Source organism: Thermobia domestica, chromosome 11, assembly GCF_964235325.1.
Source record: "Thermobia domestica chromosome 11, izTheDome1.hap1.1, whole genome shotgun sequence".
Classification (NCBI taxonomy): Eukaryota; Metazoa; Arthropoda; class Insecta; order Zygentoma; family Lepismatidae; genus Thermobia; species Thermobia domestica.
This window is the reverse complement of record NC_137464.1, coordinates 158905487-158929365: the sequence shown is the minus strand read 5'-3', so window position 1 is coordinate 158929365 and position 23879 is coordinate 158905487. Positions and strand designations below refer to the sequence as shown.

Genomic DNA, 23879 nt, shown 5'->3' with positions numbered 1-23879 from the left:
GAGTACTCGTAAGAAGTGTCATAAGGAGCCGCATATCCCGATCAAAAATACCATTAAGGAATAATCACCATAAAACAGGATGCCCATAAACTTAACATTGGAAAAGAATTTGGCGCGCGGGTTCTCATTGTAAACAATGGAAAATATAATTTTCAGCATTAGAAGTAGGGAGAAGACCTTTTTGTTTTGTTCTGGGAACACAGTTTTTCAAACCCATTATGCTTTTTGCTGATATGCCAACTTCAACTATTGCATGTCATGTTCTTTCACGAAAACAATTGATGCATAAAAAAAATCAATGAATAATCAATAAAAGTCCATCACTTCGCTCCAAATTTGCAATTATTACATACCTAGTAATAATAATAAATTATTAATAAAAAGAATTCTATCGTCGGGAGAACGTTTGTTGAGAAATAAGTTTGAACTACCACCTTTGCCAATAATACGCATTTTTAAACTTAAGTAGGAAAGTCACATCAACAATGAAATTCGAACGCAGTCACTCAAGTCTATAACCAATCTCCTTTGTCACGTTGCGTTGTATGATATAAATCCTCTGTCCACGCTATGGAAATATAAATAAATGAAACGTAAATATGATTTGTGAGTGTAATATGGAAATAGATGGGTCAGATTAGTAAATTTAATTAACATTATCATGAAGTCAGAAGCCAACAAGAAATATTCATTTTAAGTAGTTTATATATATTTTTTCAATTTTGTATATTTTATGCGAAATTTTTGCCACCCTGACTATATGCACGTGTTACACACGGTAGAGCCTGTCCTGGATACTTTCCATAATACTAATCAAGTAACTACTAATTTCTGGTCTTAGTACCACAATTCTAACTCAATGAATAATAAAAGTAACTAAGTAACTCTATGGCCCATGGAATCGAAGGTTCAATGCCGCGTTCACAAAAGCTCTCCACTGATTTCTATCCTTAACCAACTGGATCCAGTTTCTGTTTTGTATTCCTATTTCTGCAAGATCCATCTTAATATTGTCCTCCCATCTGCGCCTAGGTCTACCTACTGGTCGTTTTCCGATTGGTCTTTCAATTCAGACTTTGAAAGCATTTCTACTTACTTTCTTCCACCCTGGCTACCCGATCTGCCCACCTGAGCCTCATAGATTTGATGACCCTAACAATGTTTGGTAAACCCTATAAATTATGTAGTTCTTCCTTATGAAGTTTGTGCCATTCCCTATTCCCATTCCTCTTGGGTCCGGAAATTAGTCTAAGCATCTTGTTCTCAAATACTTCCAGTCTACGTTCTTCCCTCAGAGTAAGCGACCATGTTTCGCAACCATACATGAATAATAAAGGTAGGACCGTATAATAGAATTCAAGTTGATAATTGTAACAAAGAAAGAATACGCCAGTAAATAATAATATTTTCTTTACATTTACTGTAGTTAATGTAACATTATCAAAATTAGATCCTCGATGTTTTATTTTGATATGTAATTAATTAAGAAGAATATCTGTCTAGTATTAATCAACCATGATTTCCAAAGTAATCGAACAAGTTTATTAATCAGTCAAGAAACTGGCCAAAAGTTTGATCTGTGAACTTTTAAATTCGAATTAATTGCTTCCAGAATTAATTTTTTATACAAATTCTGGCTGAAGATTATCAATATGGTGCCATTTCTTAAGATATTGTATTTTAAGTAATCTTAAAATAATTTTAAGCAAATTTTTATCAATATTTTAATTACTGTAGAGGGCTAATATAAATGATTCATTCGTTTTCAAAAGGATATATTTTCAAAAGTACTACAAGTACAAAGATGATATATTATATATATATATTTATATATATATATATATATATATATATATATATATATATATATATATATATATATATATATATATATACAGGGTGGGCCATTTTAATTAATCCACAGAAATATCTGAAAAATGATAAAACATAGAAGAAATGTTTCAAGTACACGTTATATATTGCTGAGGGGGAAAACCAATTCCGCCAAAAGTACCCCTCCCCGCCCCCCGTAAATGGGGGTAACGGGGGGTAACTTTGAAATGTCAAATGGGAACATGGGTCGAGTAATACCTCGTTCGAAAGATCTTGGAAAACTAAGTAACGCTGTACCAAAAGATGTTTCATATTGTGCACCACTTTCAAAATGGCCGCCATGATATGGTTCGGAAAGTCCACTACCCGTAGTATGAAAACCATGGAAGGTAAATGAATTTAACAAAATTAAAATACGTAAATATCATAGGGCATATCGAATGATGTAATCCCTGTGATCCCAGTGGCCTCCCTGAAGGGGTCTTGTGGTCTAATTTCAAAATTTCAATGTCCGACCGGACAACGGTTCGGGCGTACGCTTGACCTACCCAATGCTGTTTGGAAGGCAGACTTCATGCATAGAGAATTGGTGCACTAAGTTAACGCGGATGGCCACAGTTACATTTTGATTAACTATTAGCATTCATGTCATATTGTGAGCTTGAGGGATGAAACGGTGTGTACGTATATCCCCGAAATGCTTTCTGAATAACCAGCACGCATTGCATAAAAGTTTCTCTTTTTTTAGTCACTACAGCGTCATCCTTACAAACAAATATTTCAACTACACCATACCTATTTGTAAGGTTAGCCTTAATTTACGAATTAAAGTAGTGTTTGTTGGTATTGTAAGTTGGGTTTTTCAAAAATACATGTTATGGCAACAGTGCTGTGAGTAGTAGAAGTTTGTATTCTGTGATCGATATTGCACTTGCACCTGACTTGCACAAAATTATGGTTAACAATAAAGGTTCTGTGGTTTAATTCTTGTGTGTCATTATACAAATCAGAACAGTGGTTATGGGCCCCAGAGAGATAAGTATTTAAACCCAGTGAAATGTCGGTGAAGACGAGAAAAATGTAAATGAAGTGGTTTAAAACTGTTAAAATTGTATTTGTGATTTTGATGTCTCGCAGTCATTAGGATCGATCGTTATTTTTCTCATTGGCGCAAAACTTGTACGAGATGGCGGACACAGCAAAAATTTTGTTTCCGAAGTTAAACAATAGCAATTACAGTGTTTGGAAATATAAAATGCAGTTGCTTCTCATGAAAGAAGAACTGTGGGATGTCGTACAAAAGCCAAAACCGGAATCTCCTGATGCAGAATGGTGCAAGAAGGATGGGAAAGCTAGGGCAACGATCGGACTGCTAGTTGAAGATAATCAGTTAGTTCATTTACGGCGACAGGAAAGTGCAAAGGACTACTGGGAAGCCTTAAAGTCATATCATGAAAAATCGACTTTGACAAACAAGGTGTTTTTGCTGAAAAGACTGTGTCGTATGCAGTTAGAAGAAAATGGTGACATGGAAAAACATATTAATAATATGTTAAACATCGTGGATCAGCTTACCGGACTAGGAGAGACATTGGCCGATCATTTGGTAATGACGATGCTATTATGCAGTTTACCGGACAGCTATGAAACTTTGATAACAGCATTGGAAACACGTCCGGAGAACGAGCTAACACTAGAATTAGTCAAAGGAAAGCTCATAGACGAGTACAAGAGGCGAAAGGAAGTGCAAGGTCACAACAGGAATGAAGAAAGTGCCATGAAGGTGGACTCAAAGAAGAAAGTGCAAGGAAAAGAAGAGAAAAGTGTGTGTTTCTGGTGTAAAAAACCAGGTCATTTCAAACGTGATTGTGCAAAATTTAAAGCTACCGGTAGTAAAAAGAAAAATTTTTCAAGGGCAAACAAAGTGCAAAGTGCTAGTGAAGTGATTGTAGAAACGCATTGTTCACAAGAAACACAAGAAGGTGAAGATGCATATGTATGTTTTAAGGCTAGTGCAAGGGAAGTAAATGTAGGTGAATGGTATGTAGATTCTGCTGCTACTTGTCACATGACAAATGATAAACAATTTTTCAAAACATTAAACTATAATGCAGAAAGTAAAATTTACTTGGCAGACGGTCGAATGTTAGTAGCCAAGGGTATTGGGGAAGGTGTTTTACTGTGCAAAAATGAAGTTGCTAAAAATGGAAAATGTAATGTTGTAGTAAAGGATGTTTTGTATGTGCCAGAATTAGATGGTAGTCTCTTATCTGTGAATCAACTAACAAAAAAGGGTTTTGATATATATTTTTCGGGGAAAAAATGTCATATTAAGAAAAATGGCAGCATGATCGCTAGTGCTACAGAAAACGGTTCTTTGTACAAACTAGATGTTTGTAAACAAGAGTACAGTAATGATACACAAGCTTTAAAGGTTACTCAAGGAGAAATAAACAATTGTATTCATGTGTGGCATAGTAGGTTAGGACACAGAAGTCCAAAGGTACTTGAAAACATGGTTAAAGATGACTCAGTTTGTGGGGTAGTATTAAAGCAATGTGGTACTAAAAAGATATGTGATGTTTGTGTACAAGGAAAAATGACAAGAAAGCCATTTTCGGAAAGCAGCTATAGGGCCAAAGAAATTTTAGATTTGGTACATTCTGATGTTTGTGGGCCTATGCAAACACCAACTCCAAGGGGAAACAGGTATATTTTAACATTTATTGATGATTGTAGTAGGTATACTGTTATTTATTTACTGAAAAACAAAAGTGAGGTTGAAGAAAAGTTGAAAGAATATGTGCAATTCACCGAAAACTATTTTCAGAAGAGGCCAAAAGTGCTACGTACAGATAATGGCGGCGAATATACATCGACTAGTTTACGGGCATTTCTTAAGCAGAAGGGCATAATTCACCAAAAAACGGTACCGTACACTCCCGAACAGAATGGTGTAGCGGAAAGAAAGAATCGAAGCATTACAGAAATGGCACGGTGTATGCTAATTGATGCGGGCATGGAAAATAAATTTTGGGGTGAAGCTGTACTAACAGCAAACTATCTTCAAAATCGTCTTCCCACTAGAGCGTGTGAGGTGACACCATATGAAAAATGGTACGGCAAGAAACCATATCTTGGACACATAAAGGTTTTTGGATGTATTGCATATGCGATGATCCCTAATCAGCAAAGGTCAAAGTTAGATGTCAAGGCAAGAAAACTAATTTTAGTTGGGTATGAAGAAAACACAAAAGGGTACAGGCTACTAAATGTCACTACAAACAAAGTAGTGATAAGTAGGGACTGTCATTTTGTTGAGAATGTATCGCATGAAGTACCAACCTGTGAAGATCGTACTGTCTTAGACACACAAAATCTTCCCAAAGAGGATGCAGTATTACAAGACGAAGATGATGACCTTATACCGTTAAGTTTAAATAACGGTGAAGCATGTGAAACTCTGGAAACCTCAGAAAGTACCCGTAGCTACCATGGAGAAAGAGCTCAAGATGAAATTTTTACCGGTAACAATTTAGAAGCAGAGACAGTGAGAAGATCATCGCGTTCAACCAAAGGAAAACTACCTGCCAGGTATGCAGAGAAGGTGGTGGTAATGACACAAGAAGAACCAAGAAACTTTCAGGAAGCTATGAGTAGACCGGACAAAGAAAACTGGAAGATGGCAATGAAAGAAGAGATTAGTTCTATGCACAGAAATCAAACTTGGGATTTGGTGAAATTACCAGAAGGAAAGACAGCACTAGGTAGCAAATGGGTTTATAAAATAAAAGAAAATACTGACGGCAAAGGCTCACAGTATAAGGCTAGACTTGTTGCGCAGGGGTTTTATCAAGTCTTGGGGGAAGACTATGATGAGGTTTTTGCACCGGTTGTTAAACAAACCACTTTGCGTGTGTTACTTACTGTAGCAGGAAAGAGAAATATGGAAGTGAAACATTATGACATAAAGACAGCTTTTTTGTATGGGGACTTACAAGAAGAAATTTATATGAAACAACCTGAAGGTTTTGAGCAACCAGGTAAAGAAAACCTTGTATGTAAGTTGAAGAAGAGCATTTATGGTCTTAAACAGGCTGCTCGATCTTGGAATAAAAAGATAAATGATTTCCTTGTAAATAATGGGTTCAGGAGGGGAAAGTCAGATCCTTGTTTATATTCTAAGGAAGTAAATAATACTCATGTGTATGTATTAATATATGTTGATGATGTAGTTATAGCTTGTACCGATAATAGGATTATTGATGAAACACAGCAGTTGCTTGCAAAAGAGTTTCAGATTCATTGTCTTGGCGATTTGAGCAGGTACTTAGGGCTCGAAATCAGCAGAAATGTTGATGGATATTTTGTCATTTCGCAAGAAAGTTACATCGATAAAGTGCTAAAAAGATTTAGGCTAGAAAATGCAAAAACGTCAAAATTTCCATTAGATCCTGGTTACATTAGAAATGTCTCATGTGTAGAATCATTAAGTAAAGTTGATGCAAGTTTGTATCAAAAGGCTATTGGCGCATTACTGTATATAAGCAATAATAGTAGGCCAGATATTGCTGCCAGTGTTTCCATATTAAGTAGAAAAACTAATAATCCTTCTCAACAAGATTGGGTTGAAGTAAAAAGAATTCTCAGATACTTGAAAGGGACCAAATGTTACAAATTGCAGTTGGGTAATAAGAAAGAATGTAACAGCGAACTAATAGGGTTTGTAGATGCAAATTGGGCAGGCGATTTAACTGACAGAAAATCAAGCAGTGGTTATATTTTTAAATATGCTGGAGGTATTATTAGTTGGGCAAGTCGTAAACAGTCATGTGTTACCTTGTCATCTACTGAAGCAGAATATGTTGCAATGTCTGAAGCTTGTCAGGAGGCAAAATGGCTTAAAAATCTGTTGAGTGATTTGCATGAAAGCTTTTGTGAACCAATTGTAATTAATGAGGATAATCAAAGCTGTCTAAAACTAATAAGTAGTGACAAAATAAATCCCAGAACCAAGCACATAGAGATAAAATTTCATTTTATTCGTGATTTGGAATGTAAAAAGGAGGTAAAATTTCAATATTGTCCAACTGATGTAATGATAGCTGATATGTTAACAAAACCACTCCAAGGCGTAAAAATAAAACAGTTTTGTACAATGTTGAATTTGTGTTAAAATCAAAATTGCAACATTGAGGAGGGGATATGTTGGTATTGTAAGTTGGGTTTTTCAAAAATACATGTTATGGCAACAGTGCTGTGAGTAGTAGAAGTTTGTATTCTGTGATCGATATTGCACTTGCACCTGACTTGCACAAAATTATGGTTAACAATAAAGGTTCTGTGGTTTAATTCTTGTGTGTCATTATACAAATCAGAACAGTGTTCTCATTTGAACTTTCACTTTACTTTCCACCCCACTCACATACAGAGCGCAGGGAAAGATTATTTTGCAGGACTTGGATTTATCTCTATACATTATGGCAATTTTACTCTAATATTTTTATCTCTGTTGTATTATTTTCGAGCCTTGGAACGCCTCCGTGGTTTTCCTATTTAATTTTCGTCATTTTCATTTATGTCTAACCGTATTCATACTATGGGCACTAGACGTTTTCTTAGACACAGTCACCATGTCTTTGCGATCATTTTGAAAACGGTGTCTCATGTCGAAAATTTTCTTACAGAAGCTGTTTGATATTAATTTGTCTGTGTAACGTGATGTTACTCGCTTCAAGCTGCTATTTGAAATTTTCATGTTGGCCCCGGATACCTTTCAGTTGGCCTTTGGAGTCACCCCGACAACACCTCTCGATGTGCCTTACGTCAGTTAACTACTCCAGTTTTCCTTTTGTTGATTTATCTCCAATCGCTTTCATACTACGGGTACTAAACCTTTTCTCTGACACGGGTACTATGTTTCGGCGGCTTTTTGAGAACATTGCCATTTCACATCAATCGTTTTCTCCTGCAATATGTTAGATTTTGCAAGATTTATCGAACGAGGTACCACTCGACTCATGTTACTATTTGAAATTTGAAGTTAGCCCCCAAGACCCCTTTAGGGAGGCCACTGGGATCACAGGGACCACACCGTTCGATATGCCCTATGATATTTACGTATTTCAATTTTGTTTCATTCATTTACCTTCCATGGTTTTCACACTACTGGTACTGGAGTTTCCGAACCATATTATGGCGGCCATTTTGAAAGTGGTGCACAATATGGAACATCTTTTGGTACAGCGTTACTTAGTTTTTCAAGACCTTTCGAACGAGGTATTACTCGACCCATGTTCCCATTTGACATTTCAAAGTTACCCCCCGTTACCCCCATTTACGGGGGGCGGGGAGGGGTACTTTTGGAAGAATTGGTTTTCCCCCTTAGCAATATATAACGTGTACTTGAAACATTTCTTCTATGTTTTATCATTTTTCAGATATTTCCGTGGATTAATTAAAATGGCCCACCCTGTATATGTATGAAAATAACCGCAAACTCACCAAGTTCATATTGTGTATTTCAGCTGGCATCACGAGCTTATTACCTGTCGAAAATGAAGGGAAAGCAAGAAAAGAGTTTTTATGTGTTAGAATATGCGAGATGTTTGTCTGTTATAGTAGTGCAACGCGCTTTCCGAAAAAGAGTACGGAAAAGAACGTTTTATGTAAACAAAGCATTTTTCGGCAATTCAAGCACATTGGTTGCTTGTGTAAAGGTAAAAGCACCGGTCGATCAAAAGTACCAGACGAAACAGTGGTGAGAGTGAGAGCTAGTTTCATGCGTAGTACACAAATAATAACGACCCGAGCAAGTCGCGAACTTGGAATACTATATATATATAAACTGTATGTAAAATTTTGTGTTGCTGGTTACATTTCAAACCGTACCGTGTTCAGCTCCTGCAGCAAATTAAAACCGAAGGATTATATTCGTCAACTGAACTCTTACATCAAAATGCAGGAAGCATTAGAGGATGATGATTTTGGCGTCAAGTTAATATTCAACGATGAAGCAACTTTCCAATTATTCAGGAATATGAATCGTTATCGTGTACGATTCTGAGGAACTGAAAATTCACGTGCAATTGTGATAGTCGAAAGAGATTCGCCGAAGGTGAATCACAGGCAAAGGTGTATGGGCTGGTTTTCTTTTGTTAGAAAACTGTGATCTGTACAAGTAACTGGTTATGTTGCAGTTGTGGTTGTTTCCGCAACTTGCTGCTGATTCCAGGGATTTTGTTTTCCAACAAAATGTTGTGCCCCCTCGTTGGAACATCTAAGTGATGAACTTCCGCATCGCTTGATTGAGCATGTTGATGAGGTTGACCTAGCTTTGTTTCCTTGGTCTCTCAGATCACTTGATTTAACGCCCTGTGACTTCTTCCTTTGGGGGCTACATTAAGGACCTTGTTTACTTATCCTCACTACCATAATCAATAATTGAGCTCAGGGAACGCATTGATACTGTAGTGCAGACCATTAACAGGATAACGCTACAAAATATGTGGAGGGAGGTCGACTGTCGTCTGGATATGTGTCGTGTGATCAAAGGGGCATGTATAGAATATTTGTAGAGAATGCAGAAAACTTGAGTTTGTGATTATTTTCATATGTCTCTTATGTTTCCCCGTGTAATACTTTTGAAGAATCATTTATAGTAGCGTAGTCTGTGCGTATTATGAATCATTATAGTATGCGCGTAATACCAATAGGTTAGGAGTAATTTTCAGTTTAATTTTTATTCCTAACCCTGAGTATCAGCTATCTTGTGGCAATTATTTGTGAAGGAGATCTACTCACTGGTTGTTTGATTAAGTTTGCTTTACAATACACATAAATATTGCGTGCAATATACATATATATTTTAATTATTATTTGCATTCTTTTCAATTAATGTGATTTTATTTTATCTTTTCACAGAGCCAATTTTACTAAGACTGATATTTAAACAATCTGGTACACTTTGCATGAAAGTTGGAGAAAATTTTGTCGAATACTCCCCTCAGTTTCGCTTTTATATCATCACTAGGCTACGTAATCCTCACTACATACCTGAAATAGCTGTGAAGGTAATATATTTAATTGTTTATGCAAAATACGACTTCTAAGAATTAATCATTAATGCGAGATTCAGAAATACTAGAAACGAAGTCAAAATGAGAATAAATAAGAATAACTAAAACAGGTTGCACATTAGAAAGGCATGCTGAATTTATTTTTGTAAAGGAAAGAGGAAGATTCTAAAACAAACAGTTGAAAAGTATATATAGTCTTAATAATTTATGCGGAATACCACAATATGTTATTAATTTTTTGCCCTATTTGGTAGTTAAGTTTAAAACATCCGGGGATTATTATAGTTTTACTAATAGTACATAATGCTATTATAGACGTAATAGTAGAATTGTCCGATGAAAGAAGTCATCTGTTGTGTAGGCAAGGAACTGTGTCACTACTCGTCTCATGTCATCCTCATCTGGTATCGTTTCCCCAGAAATGTGATTTTGCTGGCTGCGAAAAAGACTGTAGTCTGTTAGTGCAAGATCAGGTGAAAACGCCAAGTGGAGACTTTTTCGTAGGCATGTCGATTAGGGATAATATTGAATGAAATAATTAATCGTTTCCGGTTTATATAACTTGACCGTTCAGAAGATTAGCAGGATCTCAACGATAACTTGTTTTTCCGAGGATATTTACATTGCTTCAAAACTTGAATCTGGGCACATTGTCTATATTTGGAATAGAACTGTCAGTTAAAAATTATTTCGGAACTTCTACTTGATCCCACAAAAAGTGTAGAACTAGCTTTCAGAAGAAATCTGATTGACAAACTACACAAGCCAAAATAAGTGTTCAACCACCTAAGTTCTAAAATTAAACAAAGTTTACGAAGTGTTAAACCTGTCAGTGGAAGTAGTGTTTACAACAGTCAAAAATTAATTGAGAGACAATCACATAGAGCAAAAAATTAAAGACATATTATGGAATCCCGCACAAGTTATTAATGTGAATAGTGTTTTCCTAGAAACAATGAATTGACTGTAAATACAGAGAAAGTTATTAAGAGTAATCAGAAACCAAATTAAGTCATGGAATACTCTACACTAATTGTTTTTTTAAAAGAAAACAAAAATTACAATAACAGTTGTAAAAGTAAGGACCAGATGACACAGTAATAAAAATGGTGCCGATGACGTTCCCAAAGTACAAAGAACGATTCAATTAAATTAATGAACATGGAACCACAAGGTGAAGCACTTATGATTTTGTACCCTATAGCTTCTGTAAGTAAATAGTTCTAATGTATTTCAAATGTCTCCAACATTTATTTCTGTTCAAAAAGTAGTTCAGTGAAGTTCAAGTTATACTAAATCACTCCAAACTTTCATGAAATTGCAAGTTGGTCATGAATCATATGCATTTGCTATTCGTAGTATATATATTCGAGTCATATTTCATACTTTCTGTTCATTTGCAGGTTACTTTAGTGAATTTCATGATAACCCCAATGGGTTTGCAAGATCAGTTATTGGGTATTGTGGTAGCCAAAGAACGACCTGAACTAGAAGAACTGAAAAACAAACTAATCGTTGATAGCGCCAACAACAAGAGACAGTTAAAGGAAATCGAAGATCAAATTTTAATGGTTTTATCCTCAGAAGGCAACATTTTGGAGGATGAAACAGCTATTCAGATACTATCCTCGTCAAAGGTAATAAATACCTTTATTATCTTTGGTTATACCTTCTTTGTGTTTGTTGTATTCTTTGCTTTTAAAGCTCTTGTTTTAATTCCGATTCTGCCTCCAGTAGATTTTTTTCTTATTTATTTACTTGTTTTTGTAAACAGTAGTATAATTTAGTTAATTCGCTCGAAACGGTCGTTAAAATTTCTCAGTTTCCCAGAAACGGTTGTTAAAATTACCTCTTTATCTTAAGTACATATGACAAAAAGTTCATTCTCTAGTACTATTTTTGAGAATCTAGTACGTATATATTTTCACCTCTTCAGCTTTTAAAGAAACCGTTATGATAGTCTGCAGTTTATACATTACACTTCTAAATTTTCTACATCTCATTAATGAAAATTTAATTCTGCAATAGATGTGTCCAGACACAGTTCGTATCTGTAGCATGTATTTAGTTTCCTGTCAGGAACCCAAATTTTGCATTGCCCTGACACAAACTGATACAGAATAGTGCCCCTGATATTTTTGTGTTTTGGCACTCACATAGGCATCACTGCTGTGTTCCAATGGCCAAAAGAAGTGTTTATTTTAGTTGGCGGGAAATTCTGGATCTAATCCGGAAATTAGTTGTCTCCAGGCGGGAAATTTGTTGTTACGAAATTGACAGCACTGTAATAATAATACATTGAAGTTCCACTGAATTAAAGATACGCAACGAGATGCTGCTCCTTTGGTCTTAATAATGGTTACCACACAACGAAGCATGAATTCAGCATCTCTACGAAAGTAGACGGGAGGTATGGCTTGCGAAACATCGTCCAGAATTTTCTACAAACTAGGTAAGGACGCCGGTGGTGGATGAAGTGCTTACAGATCTTTTTCTGGACTATCCGAGTTCTTCAACGGAATTACATTTCGGGATTCTCGGTAGCCATTTAAGCAGGAAGAAATTAATGGAATGTTCCTCCAACCGGGATAGGTGACAGGAGATGTTGTTTTGCTGGTACACTCTGTCTTCATAAGGATGGCAGAAAATGATGAAGAAATGTGATTACCTGCATATTTACGTATTCGATGGAATGAGTATGCATGGCACATGTCTCAAAATTCCCGAACATTGCCAAGGAAACAACCCCAAACCATGACGAAGCTCCCATGACTTTGTTAGTTCTAACCTGACGCAATGATTGCATGTTTCAATTATCTGATGTCATATTTGTAGCCTAGAATCAGCAGGATGCATTCGGAATCGAGACTCATCATCATATGCTTTTCGTTTCCAATTATCAATGGGTGCAGTCACGGTGTATTGTGTCTCATACAAGACCTTATCCCTGATGATGAGCAGTAAGAAGTGATACTTTCGTGGGTTGTCGGCTTCTGAAACGTACACGATGAAATGAGCGTGCATAGTCCGTCTATTGATTGTCCGATTGGACCCATTTATCCACTTAATATATAGAAAATATGATACAATTTCAAGCTCTAGTTTTATGTTTATTGATTTAAGAACATTCACTGTTATTGATTTAGTATATATTTCCTATTTTGTTCCAAGCAAAGTAAACAATCACTGATCAGTGTACGTTTATATGTTACTTACATGCAAAATTCCTATAACGATGTTGTTGAAGAAGAGATAAATATAATAGAATATAGCATATGTTATAAGAGGGCGTTGCGGAAACATCAAAAAAGAAAAGGAAGAAAAATATATGTACGCATGGGCTAAACTAAACTAAATAATTTAATTAAAGAAATCATACCTTATTTAAACCGGAAGTCCATCCTTCATTCTTTCGAGCTGCAATTTTTTTCATTACTTGCTGTTTCAAACCTGTAATGCTGTTCACCAAATCCCTCTCAATAGATAACATCGTTAGCGCAGGTAGACTCTCTTCTGTCGCGGTGCTCTAAAGGAAGGTGTTTATCCTCTTTAAATTAGAGAAGATCTCTGCTCCGATGAAGTCATTGAAATACTGAACAAAACATTCAGAAGTCTGGATATTTCAAAAAAAGCTTTGCACAAAATTATTGTCTGGAAAATTTCAATGCTCTAACTGGTCCAGACGAAAACTCAGGAATGTTGTGTATTGTGAAAAGTTAAAGACAAAACTGTTTTGCGTTGACAAATGAATAAAGGTTGCAAGCTTTTATATTATTTCTTCTGGAAATTTGTTCCTGCATTCTACGAACTTTGCATTACAAAACAAAGAGCTTGCCACAAGATAGCCAGAAAACTAAATCTCTGCTTATGATTACTAATAAAAGCATCACAAACCTCTTTTGTTTCCATATTTAGTTGTGTGTTGTCAGTGTTTCTTCTTTTCGGTGTCCCTGGCAAAACAGAAGGCTGTTATCGATTTGTTATTTTTTCAGTACTTTCTGCAAAAGATGACACATACCTCTGAGTATTGACCACATCAATGTTTTTTCTTTAAAACTGACGATACAAAATGTCAACATAAGACATGATATTGTGAAGCAGAGGTAGCCAAAACAGAAAGCCACACTTAATAAGAGTGTCAATATGCGCTCTACCCTTCCCGATGATATTCGAATTTTTAGTGTCTTCATTCTTCAGAATCTCTCTCATACATTGAATTATTTCTTTTCGGTACGGATAAATTGTATTGACGCTGCCTGATCGAAAGTTCCATCTAGTAGATACAGACGGGGAAATCTTTTCTTTGCGATATCGTCAAGTAGTTTTGCATGCTGTGGACTTGTTGAGAAAAATGAACAAGTTCCTGCAAAGTAGCAAAAGTGATTCTCACATTTCTTCTCACTGAAGTCACATTGAGCATAACTAGATTCAACTGTTGGACATAACAATAAAATTACTCAACGGTTTTAAACTGATGTTTTATAATTACTTCTACGGCTGACTCCAAATTTTTGCAGAGGGTTTGAGGAAAATCTAAAATATTTCAACTGTTTTTTCATTTATTATGTGTCGATATGACAGTCATCTGAAAAGTGTTAACCATATTACTAGTCACGTCTGCAATCACAGCCTCACGTCTGCAATCACAGCCAAAAATTCTGATTACTTTATTTCTTGTGAGATTTTATTTTGAAAACCTAGGTACTTAAAAGTTCATTTTGAGTTGTTTTGGACGTTCTCTTAAAGACAGTAACTTTCTCCAAATGAATTTTTATGATTGCTTTAAGTTCTGTACTGAAATCATTGATGCCAGGGAAAACACTTGAATTGGAAGATGCTTCTATTTCGTCATGACCCCGCAATGCTAATTCAAATGCATCACAAAAACATACACAATTAATGATAATATTCAAACTATAACGATTATTTAACTTTTTCGTTACACGAAGCTATATCGCATCTATACTCACTGTCTGACTGTTGAGTTATATTGACAGTGCCGAATAAAGCTAATTGTAATGGAAGTTTTATGTGAACGTCTGTAGTCTGGTTTTATTTAATTCGTCCACCCAAAGAATTAATATTCCTTATGCGTATTTCAATCCAAAAATATGCTCTTCCTCCAATAAATAAATAAATAAAATAAACAAGTAAAAAAGAATCTCTCGCAACTACAAAGACAATCTATATTGTTTTAGCGTTGAACATTCTAAGATTTTTATTTCAACCTTTTTCTCCATTACTCTGCGAGAGAACAAGATCTCGAGAACTGATTCTTTTTTGCTGTTTTCTGCTACTGGAATATATTGTAATACTTAGTTATCTTCCATTTTATTCAGTGGCTAAAAACAAAAACTACTACATTTGCCTCACACGCTTGCAAAATACTTCTGCAACTGCTTATTGACAATACGAGAAGATAAAGGCAATGTAGATATAAATCAATTTTTATTCTAACAAATAGGAGCTCTTTGCCTTGTGTTCAATGTTACTGAATGCGGTGGCAACACTCATTGCAACCATAAACGTAAACCTCTCCGTTTCGGGTTTATAAACATATATATGCATTTTGAGAGATGCATCAATACTATTTTGTGCTGAAGAGCAAAGTTTTATTTTTACTGAAACACTACTTTAATACTTCAAATATTTTCATTGAAGTTAAAGAAAGGGCAGTAGCACAATCATGCATCCTAAATAGCACCAGCTACCCCTGTTAAAATATGATCATATGTTAATATGATTTCTAGGATTATAAGACAAACTTTTCAATTATATAGATAGAAGATCTTATTATCCAAACAAATCACAATAAAATTGAAACATCTCCTAACTTTTCTTGTTCTTCTCGTTTCGTTCAGGTGCTATCTGAAGAAATCCAAGAGAAACAAAAGGAAGCAGCCGCAACTGAAATAGAAATCGATGAAGCAAGATCAGGATACGTGCCTGTGGCTGTTCACTCATCTACATTGTTCTTCTGCATAACTGAATTAGCTAATATAGATCCCATGTATCAATACTCCCTTGGGTGGTTCATCAATTTATATCATCAGGTAAATATCTTTTGCAGAAATTTTTAAATGTAAAATTGATATCCATTGTTTGCTTGTTTGAAATTTTAGATGTGTTTTTGGTAGAGAGGCTATATGAGACATAGACATGCAGCCTAACGTAGAATCCGAAACCCGAACACTCCATCGAGAATCCAATCTGAGTGTTCCATTCCAAGTTAACTAAAGTAACACATTTTCCTTAATTATTTTAATACTGTCTAGTTCATCACATTAAATGTAATTTTATTATGGATTTAATGATTAGTATTCTTTTGGCTACATGTAGAATAAATTACTCAGTTTGGTAAGATTTCAAGAATGGTTTTGATTCCCATTTTCCTAACTATGATATGTAAACTTAATTCGATTAGGCTTAGGATTAGGATATAGATTTGTGGGCTTTCGGCCATCTATGGCCATGTTAGCCCGTCATTTATGAGGGATGACGTCCCTCGGCGAGCACACCATCCGGGGAAAGGGAAGGAAGAAAGGATTGGGGAAGGAAGGAAGCAGCCTGGGACCTGTGAATGAGGAAAAACCAAGGAAAACCTCATTCAGGATGACTGACCTGAAAAAGTTTTTACACTTTTTCGACCGAGTGCTCCCACCGGGAATCGAACTCAGGACCGCTCGCACTGAAGGCGAGAGCGTTAGCGACTAGGCTACGCGGGGCCATCTAAACTCAATTCAATTAAAGGTAGAATCGAATATAAGTTTCATGGAAAAGAACATTCACAATAATTTTAATCAGGGACGTACACAGGGAGTGGGTCCTAGGGTTCCCTATAGCACCTTCCCTCCCATCCGAAATCCCCATTTTTCTGTAAATTTAGTATTAGGAGTAATTTTACAAATTGTGTTAGAACTTATCTTCATATTGAATTAGAAACCCTGAAATGATTTGGACCCCTCCCTGAAATAAATTCCTGCATAATCCTTGATTTGAACTACTATGTTCATATAAATGTTGCTTAATAGATTGGTTTGGAAAATCTAACGTCCTTTCTTAGCACCAAGGGTGTGAGACGTGGATTTGTATCTTAATGTGAAATCCAAATCACATAAGCTCTCACCGCGAATAGAACCTCGTGGGTTTCTAGTACCGAAAGCGGGTATGCAAACCGTGAAAACTCTTTGTTTAATGAGCTACTTCGCGATTTTATTATACGTAAAAATCTAACTTTATTTTTAACTCATCACTAAGTGCCAGAAATTGCATTTTTCAAGGCAGTGTACTTAGAATTTATAATTTGTTTTCAGACAACAATAGCTCTTGAAATTCGAAAGCAAAAGACTTCGATTTTTAAATATTTCCAGAAAATAGTTTCTCATATAGTGGTCAATGATTTTAATTCGTTCAGTTTAGTAGGAAGGAATGTTTGGCCCTAATTAGATCAAAAAATTACTTATTTTTCACATTTATAAAGTACTGACAAACACTAACACACTTCTATTAAATCTGTAACATTAACGTGTATATATTAATTTATGAGCTCATACATCATTGATAGGTTTCAAAACTGAGAGAATGGTAATCTTATGTTGAAATAATTGATATTTTATTAGAATTGGCGAAGAATTTCAAAATAATGGGAATTAAACAAAATAAAATAAATGAACTTCCAGTACACATAAGATGACACTTAAGAATATTAAGAAAACTTCAGATTTGATCTGATTACTGTTTTAACCTGAATATTATCTTTTAAAAGAATAAATAATGTATTCATTTGAAACATATAACTATCTACTTGTTTACTTTATTCCAGGCTATAGATAATAGTGAAAAATCTGATGATCTACAAGAACGTATATTCTTACTTAACGACTATTTCTCCAACAGTATATACAGAAATGTGTGTCGATCACTGTTTGAAAAAGATAAATTAATATTTTCCTTTGTATTATGCATGGGTATGATGCAGGCAGCGGTAAGTGTATTATTATTATGTTGTTATTTATGTAACGAACAGGATTTGTAGGACGTTATTCATGTAACAAATTTGGATTTGTCAGGGCAATTTGTATTTCTCTGTCACTGCAAATTTTAACCTGTTCCTGCTTTCAGAAACGTCATTCCAGATTTGTTTCAAATTCTCTTCCCTTTCATCTATAATAAAACGTATATAGAACAGCAATTCTTATCTAAATTTAATTAAAGTTATTTCGGACAGAAGGCTTCTCTCATTGGCTATCGCTTTTACAATAAGATATTCTGCTTATTGTCTTCTAGTCTTTCTACAGAATCTTTTCATTGTTCTATGATTTCTGTAGACACTATTACTATGTAGTTAACGAAAGCTGGCTTCTGACAGTTCAACAGACGATGTGGTGATGGCGCTATTGCCAAAGGCGGTGCAATCACAAAGGCAGCAGCTCCAACGACACACGTAGACGTTTAACAATTCATAATTCTATAATCGTAATAGTATGACAGGAAGGTGTGATTATAATAATAATAATAATAATAATAATAATAATAATAATAATAATAATAATAATAATAATAATAATAATAATAATAATAATAATAATAATAATAATAATAGAAACAATGGCGTGTGCAACGACTGGATTTCCCCCTTTCAGCAAGACGTGGAAAAATTAATAATTACTAAATTATGATTTTATATGTACAGTAGACTCCCGAGTATCCGGCCTAATGTGGCGGAAGGGCAGGCCGATAGCAAAAAAGCTTGATTCATTTCTTTATGAACATTAAGCATACCCCAAGAACAATTTACGAATCAGTACTGTACATCACGAACAGCGTCGAGCGTACTGTATTGAGGTCCGTTACATACTGACGAAACAATGAACGAATAGCAGAACGCTGCTCTTTTATTGTTACAACTTGTACTTTGCACACAACATGTAGGAGGATCGTAGCAGACGCCCGCTTCCAATGCCTTAGCAATGTTGCTAATGCAACGCCTTGCCTTCCTCATTTAATTACGATAAAAGAAAACTGGACCGGATAGTACGGAGGCCGGGTAGTCGCGAGCCGAATACTTGTGAGTCTACTGGGTATATGTATATATATTCGATATATTCGATATAAAACCCTCACATCTGCCTGCATGCAACAAAATCAATCTATCTGTTTCCAGTTGGAACAGGTTTTGTACTTTTACGTATCGAGTCCGTCTAGCATTTGCTCTTTGAAGGTTCGATATTGGCCATCTCTCTCAAAAAACAACACCATATAACGTTATCCACCCTCTCTTGTAAAATCTTTCATCCTAGAATGTTTTTACATTGAAACTTATCTTTTTAAAAGTCATTTGCGCAGAGATGTCTTCCAACTCGTGAATAAACTATTTTTCCGTAACGAGTGAAGGAGAGAATTTAAAGTTTGGTACTTCTTTTGTTGGTACTCTCTATAAATGTGAGATCGAAGCCATCTGCCGTTCATTTTGAATTTGCTCATTCCTTTTTTATTTTTATTTTTATTTATATTTATTTATTTATTTATTTATTTATTTATTACCCGGTATTGTAAGTGATACCAAAAATGTATCGCTAATGTCTTCGAATTTTTCTGCAATGACGAGAATAATAGTTCATTCACTGACTCAGAAAATTCGAAGTTCACTTGAGCATCTGTTCTACGGGGAAGAGGGGGGGGTCTTTCTTTATTTCCTTCGAAATTGCACAATGCGTTATATGTCATTTCCCATGACCAACTTCTTATGTAAAACTACTTGTTTTACTTGTTCCAGCATTTCCAGCTGTCATACTTTTTTGTACACACAGCACACACATTAACTATTCACATTTAACAATTATCAATAATTCGAGAAGAACACTTAAAACAGCATATATCTACTAAAGCAACTATTAGACAAATATTACTGTGACAATAGAAACAACTATTCAAACTTCAACCACTGGCAACTGCGTGGCGAATGACCTTGGTTGCCTAGAAGCAGCGTGAAAGAATAGTGCAGTGATTGCGGAATTACTCTCCCTTTCGTTTCGTTTACAACACGTGTAGTTATCTGTGGACAGCTTTCGTTAACTGCACTGAAGTTAACTAGTTTTGGGCCACATCCTCTTCGCTTTTTGTGGTTAATTGTAGAAAGGCAGTACCGTACGAAGAGTTTCATTAAGGACGAGGTGGAGGTTAAGCTCCCAAGTTAATATCATTCCAAATGTTTGTATACATATGTTAATGTAGTAAATGTTTATTTTTGCATAATATCTTGCTCAAGGGAGCTAGATAATCCCTACTCCCTACTTGCATACGGCCTTGTAGGAAACTACAAGTAGATAAGTGAAGACTCAGATTCCAAGATATGATGAAGAAGGCTAGCGAAGCAATATCATATTTCAGTCCTCGTTATCTAAGTAACACTTTTCCCACAGTAACAGAATAGTTAGAATAATTGGACAGTTAGTTTAGATGATCAGTTTTCTGTGTTCAAATCTCGGAGGAAGAAAGAGAGAGAAAGAGAATGAGGGGAGTACAGCAAAGGGAATAACCATGTACCATTCAGTTAACTTTAAAAGTTATATTTGCTGTATTTCTCAAACTATTTAGTTTTTGAATTCTAATTTTAAGTATCCTTCCTTTGTATATTTTTCATAAATTACTCTACGAAACTAAATTTTCAATCATGTTTATTGAAAAAAATGTTAAGATATGAATTAAAGGATTGTCATAAAAAGTGATTAGATGTCCAACTTTTCTCATACATTTGCTCCTGAGAACTAATGACAAAAGAGAGAGGGAATTTCTTCTTCTTTCGCGAATAAAATGAGTATGTATGACATTAGGAACAAATATTACATGTAATAAAACAAGTAATCACACGATAATGGAAATATTAAATTGATTATGTTAAGAATGATTGTTATGCACGTAGGTATAGAGTGAATGGAAAAAAATGCGCGATTGAAATTCATGATAAATACTTTATTACAGTAGAACATAGTGATGTACGAATACAAAAATGTCAGGAAGATTTTAAATACCTCGCAGTCTATGGCAAACAAGTTGTAAATATCACGTTATACAAATTATCACTGTCGTTCTCGGAACATTTGTGCTGTTGGGCCATGAAGTTGCATCCCAATATATCCTGCAGAACAGCGACAGATATAGAAGCATTTTCAGTACAAGTGTTGGCTTCGACAACTATTGCTTGTACAACATGCATTAAAAAAGAAAATGTTAACAGAAAGGGTGTCACATACCACGCTGACAACGTCATACCGCATACATTTTTAACGAATTGTCAGAAATTGAAAGAACTAGAGTGGAAAGTTGTAATGCATTCATCGTATAGGCTGGAACTGACACACCGTCGAATTATCATTTCTTTCGGTCTCAGAAATCACAGAAGTTCTACAGTTACAGAAGTATGATGTTGCCGGGAAAATGGCAGGATCATCAAACGAAGTGGTGTGCATAATGTCCCTTTCAAATCACAACAAATGTATTCTCAATTTTGACCTCCAAAGGTTCAATACTTTTAAAACAAACTGATACATAACAGTAAATCGGAATAATTAAACAAAATATTTAAGATATATATATATTCTCTACATCTGCTTCATATATATATATTTCAGTTTTTGATGAACAGACACCTTGTGGGTGGGGTTTTTCGTTTTCCGCATTTTATTCATTCCATCAGTATCTTCCATCTCATCATCACCATCTCCCTGCACCTCAGTGCATGGGACGTTAAACTAGTATATATATATATATCCGATGATGTCTATATCGTTGTTGTGCATGGAAATATTTGTTCACTACAATAAAAAAGTAGCAGCACTATTCATGCAAAATATATTATATGCAAACACTAATATCCTACTGATACAAATTTTCTAGTTGTATGTATATTTCATATTTTATTATTTATTTTTTTTAGCCTTTTCATGATCTCTATTTCAATCACCGAAACCTTTGATTCGCTTTCTTTAACTTTTAGAATTTCTATGAGAACTATATTTTTTTAGATGTTTTATTTTGAATTTTTAGTATGCAGTATATGTGGACCATTCGCATTATTGTAATGGATCCAATAGCCTTGGTGTCAATGTTTTTATTGATCTATAACAATCAGTCAGTCTACTGATAAAAAAATGTTGAATCTCTCTCTTTCTTACTTTCTTTTTTAAAATTCTAGATTTGAACTAAAATTGTATATACTGATATATTTATTGATAGGGAGAAGTGGACATGGATACTTGGGCTTTTCTTCTCACTGGAGGAATCGCTTTTGAAAATCCGTATCCTAACCCTGCAGAGTCGTGGCTAATGGACAAATCATGGGCTGAAATCGTACGAGCATCGGCACTTACAGGGTAAATGTTTTGTATTTTTTATTGTGCTAGCTTATACGCTACAGGAAATTTTATAATATCTGAAAAGTCAGGCAATTTTCTGTTTATTTTGGAATTTTTTGGTAAAGTTAGGTTTATTTCATTCCTTTTACATTTTGTTTGCACAATGTTTGGAAAACAACTTTTCGCTACAACAAAAGTCATCATACAACGAAGAACTCCTGGAAGGAGTTGGCAGCCCTTGCGTATGTAGCTCGTGATTTCTGATCTCATGTTAAAAAATGATCCTCATGTCCAGGGGTGTAGCTAGGCTATTGCAACCGGTGACCCCCAATAAAACTCTTACTTCTGGAGCTCGTGATTTCTGATCTCATGTTAAAAAAATGATCCTATGATCCTCATGTCCAGGTGTGTAGCTAGGCTATTGCAACCGGTGACCCTTAATAAAATCACTCGTTGGAAGGGCGTCCAGATCGTTCCACAAACTTCCATTCGTTCTTCAACAATCTCCCATCCACAGATTTACGTTGTTTTTAATGTAGCGATAAGTGAGAGCTGAACTATGTATGGTTAACTTTAATTTATAATATAATGCGTACTTACATTAGTTAGATTTTAAACTTCTATTCCATTTCCTCCATATTCCCTTTTCAGCGCAGTTTGGCGTTCCGCGTATTTTTGTGATATTTATTATTATTTTGCAGGTAATTTCTGTGAATATTTTTGGTATGCTTGTAACTTTTTAATTAGATCATTTTTTCTAGCAAGTGCTCATATTTTTATAGAAAACGTGAATGTAGCAGACAGATCTCAGCGATTATTACCACACGAGAAGTATGTCTTGATCCATCTTGTGACAACTTTAAAATTGTTGAATCATGTCTGGAAGATTCTTTGCTTGGAGCTAAATTAACTTTCTTCCACAGCGTTGCTGCAGGCATTCAACCTTTTCTTATGAAATTTCAGTCAGACTCATCAATGCTTCCTTTTCTTTATGGTGAAATACTTAAACTTCTGAAGACCCTTATGATTAGATTTGTTATAAAATCCATTGTGATTGAAGCAGCAAGTTTTGAAGACCTGATGAAAATTTGCCTAGAAGATGGTAGTAAGGATCTGTATTCGGCTAAGCAGGGATTTACAACATGTACAGCATTAAAATCAGAAAAGTTACCTGAACAGAATATCCTTTGTCTTCGGAGAGATTGTTTGCATATTTTAACAGGTTTTTGTAAGAAGACTCTGTGTAAATTGTCATTGAAATACGGACATACTTATGGTGCTGTATGCCTGTCTTCCGATTCAGTTTTAAACAAGATATCTGGGAAGAACGAATAACCGTAGCATTGGAAGTTCTTACAGAGAATCATCATTTGTCTAGCCCTGCTGCTGATGAAGTAAAACTACTCTACAGTGAAATTTGTACTTAACATTTAGTTATCACAAGAATAAAGAATTTTGACGTGATCGTGGATCGTTTAGATCACTTGTTCTTCATTCTTGACAACACTAACACCAGCAACAACCTTTCAGCGTTCGTTAAGGAAATTCCAATGTTATCACATGGAAACGCTTCCATTGAACGCAGTTTATCATTGAATAAGGAGTTTCTTGTGGT

At 35.1% G+C, this 23879-nt stretch overlaps 1 protein-coding gene across 3 annotated transcripts in view; it reads left to right on the top strand.

Moving 5' to 3' along the window:
• Dnah3 (dynein heavy chain 3, axonemal) overlaps positions 1 to 23879 on the top strand; it is a 567072-nt gene that overhangs the window by 437845 nt on the left and 105348 nt on the right. For all 3 annotated transcript variants that reach the window (XM_081731270.1, XM_081731268.1, XM_081731267.1), the window contains exons 53-57: positions 9757 to 9905; positions 11315 to 11548; positions 15773 to 15964; positions 17734 to 17895; positions 22146 to 22282. In XM_081731270.1, coding sequence (XP_081587396.1) covers positions 9757 to 9905; positions 11315 to 11548; positions 15773 to 15964; positions 17734 to 17895; positions 22146 to 22282 — 874 coding nt within the window. The remainder of the gene's footprint in view (positions 1 to 9756; positions 9906 to 11314; positions 11549 to 15772; positions 15965 to 17733; positions 17896 to 22145; positions 22283 to 23879) is intronic.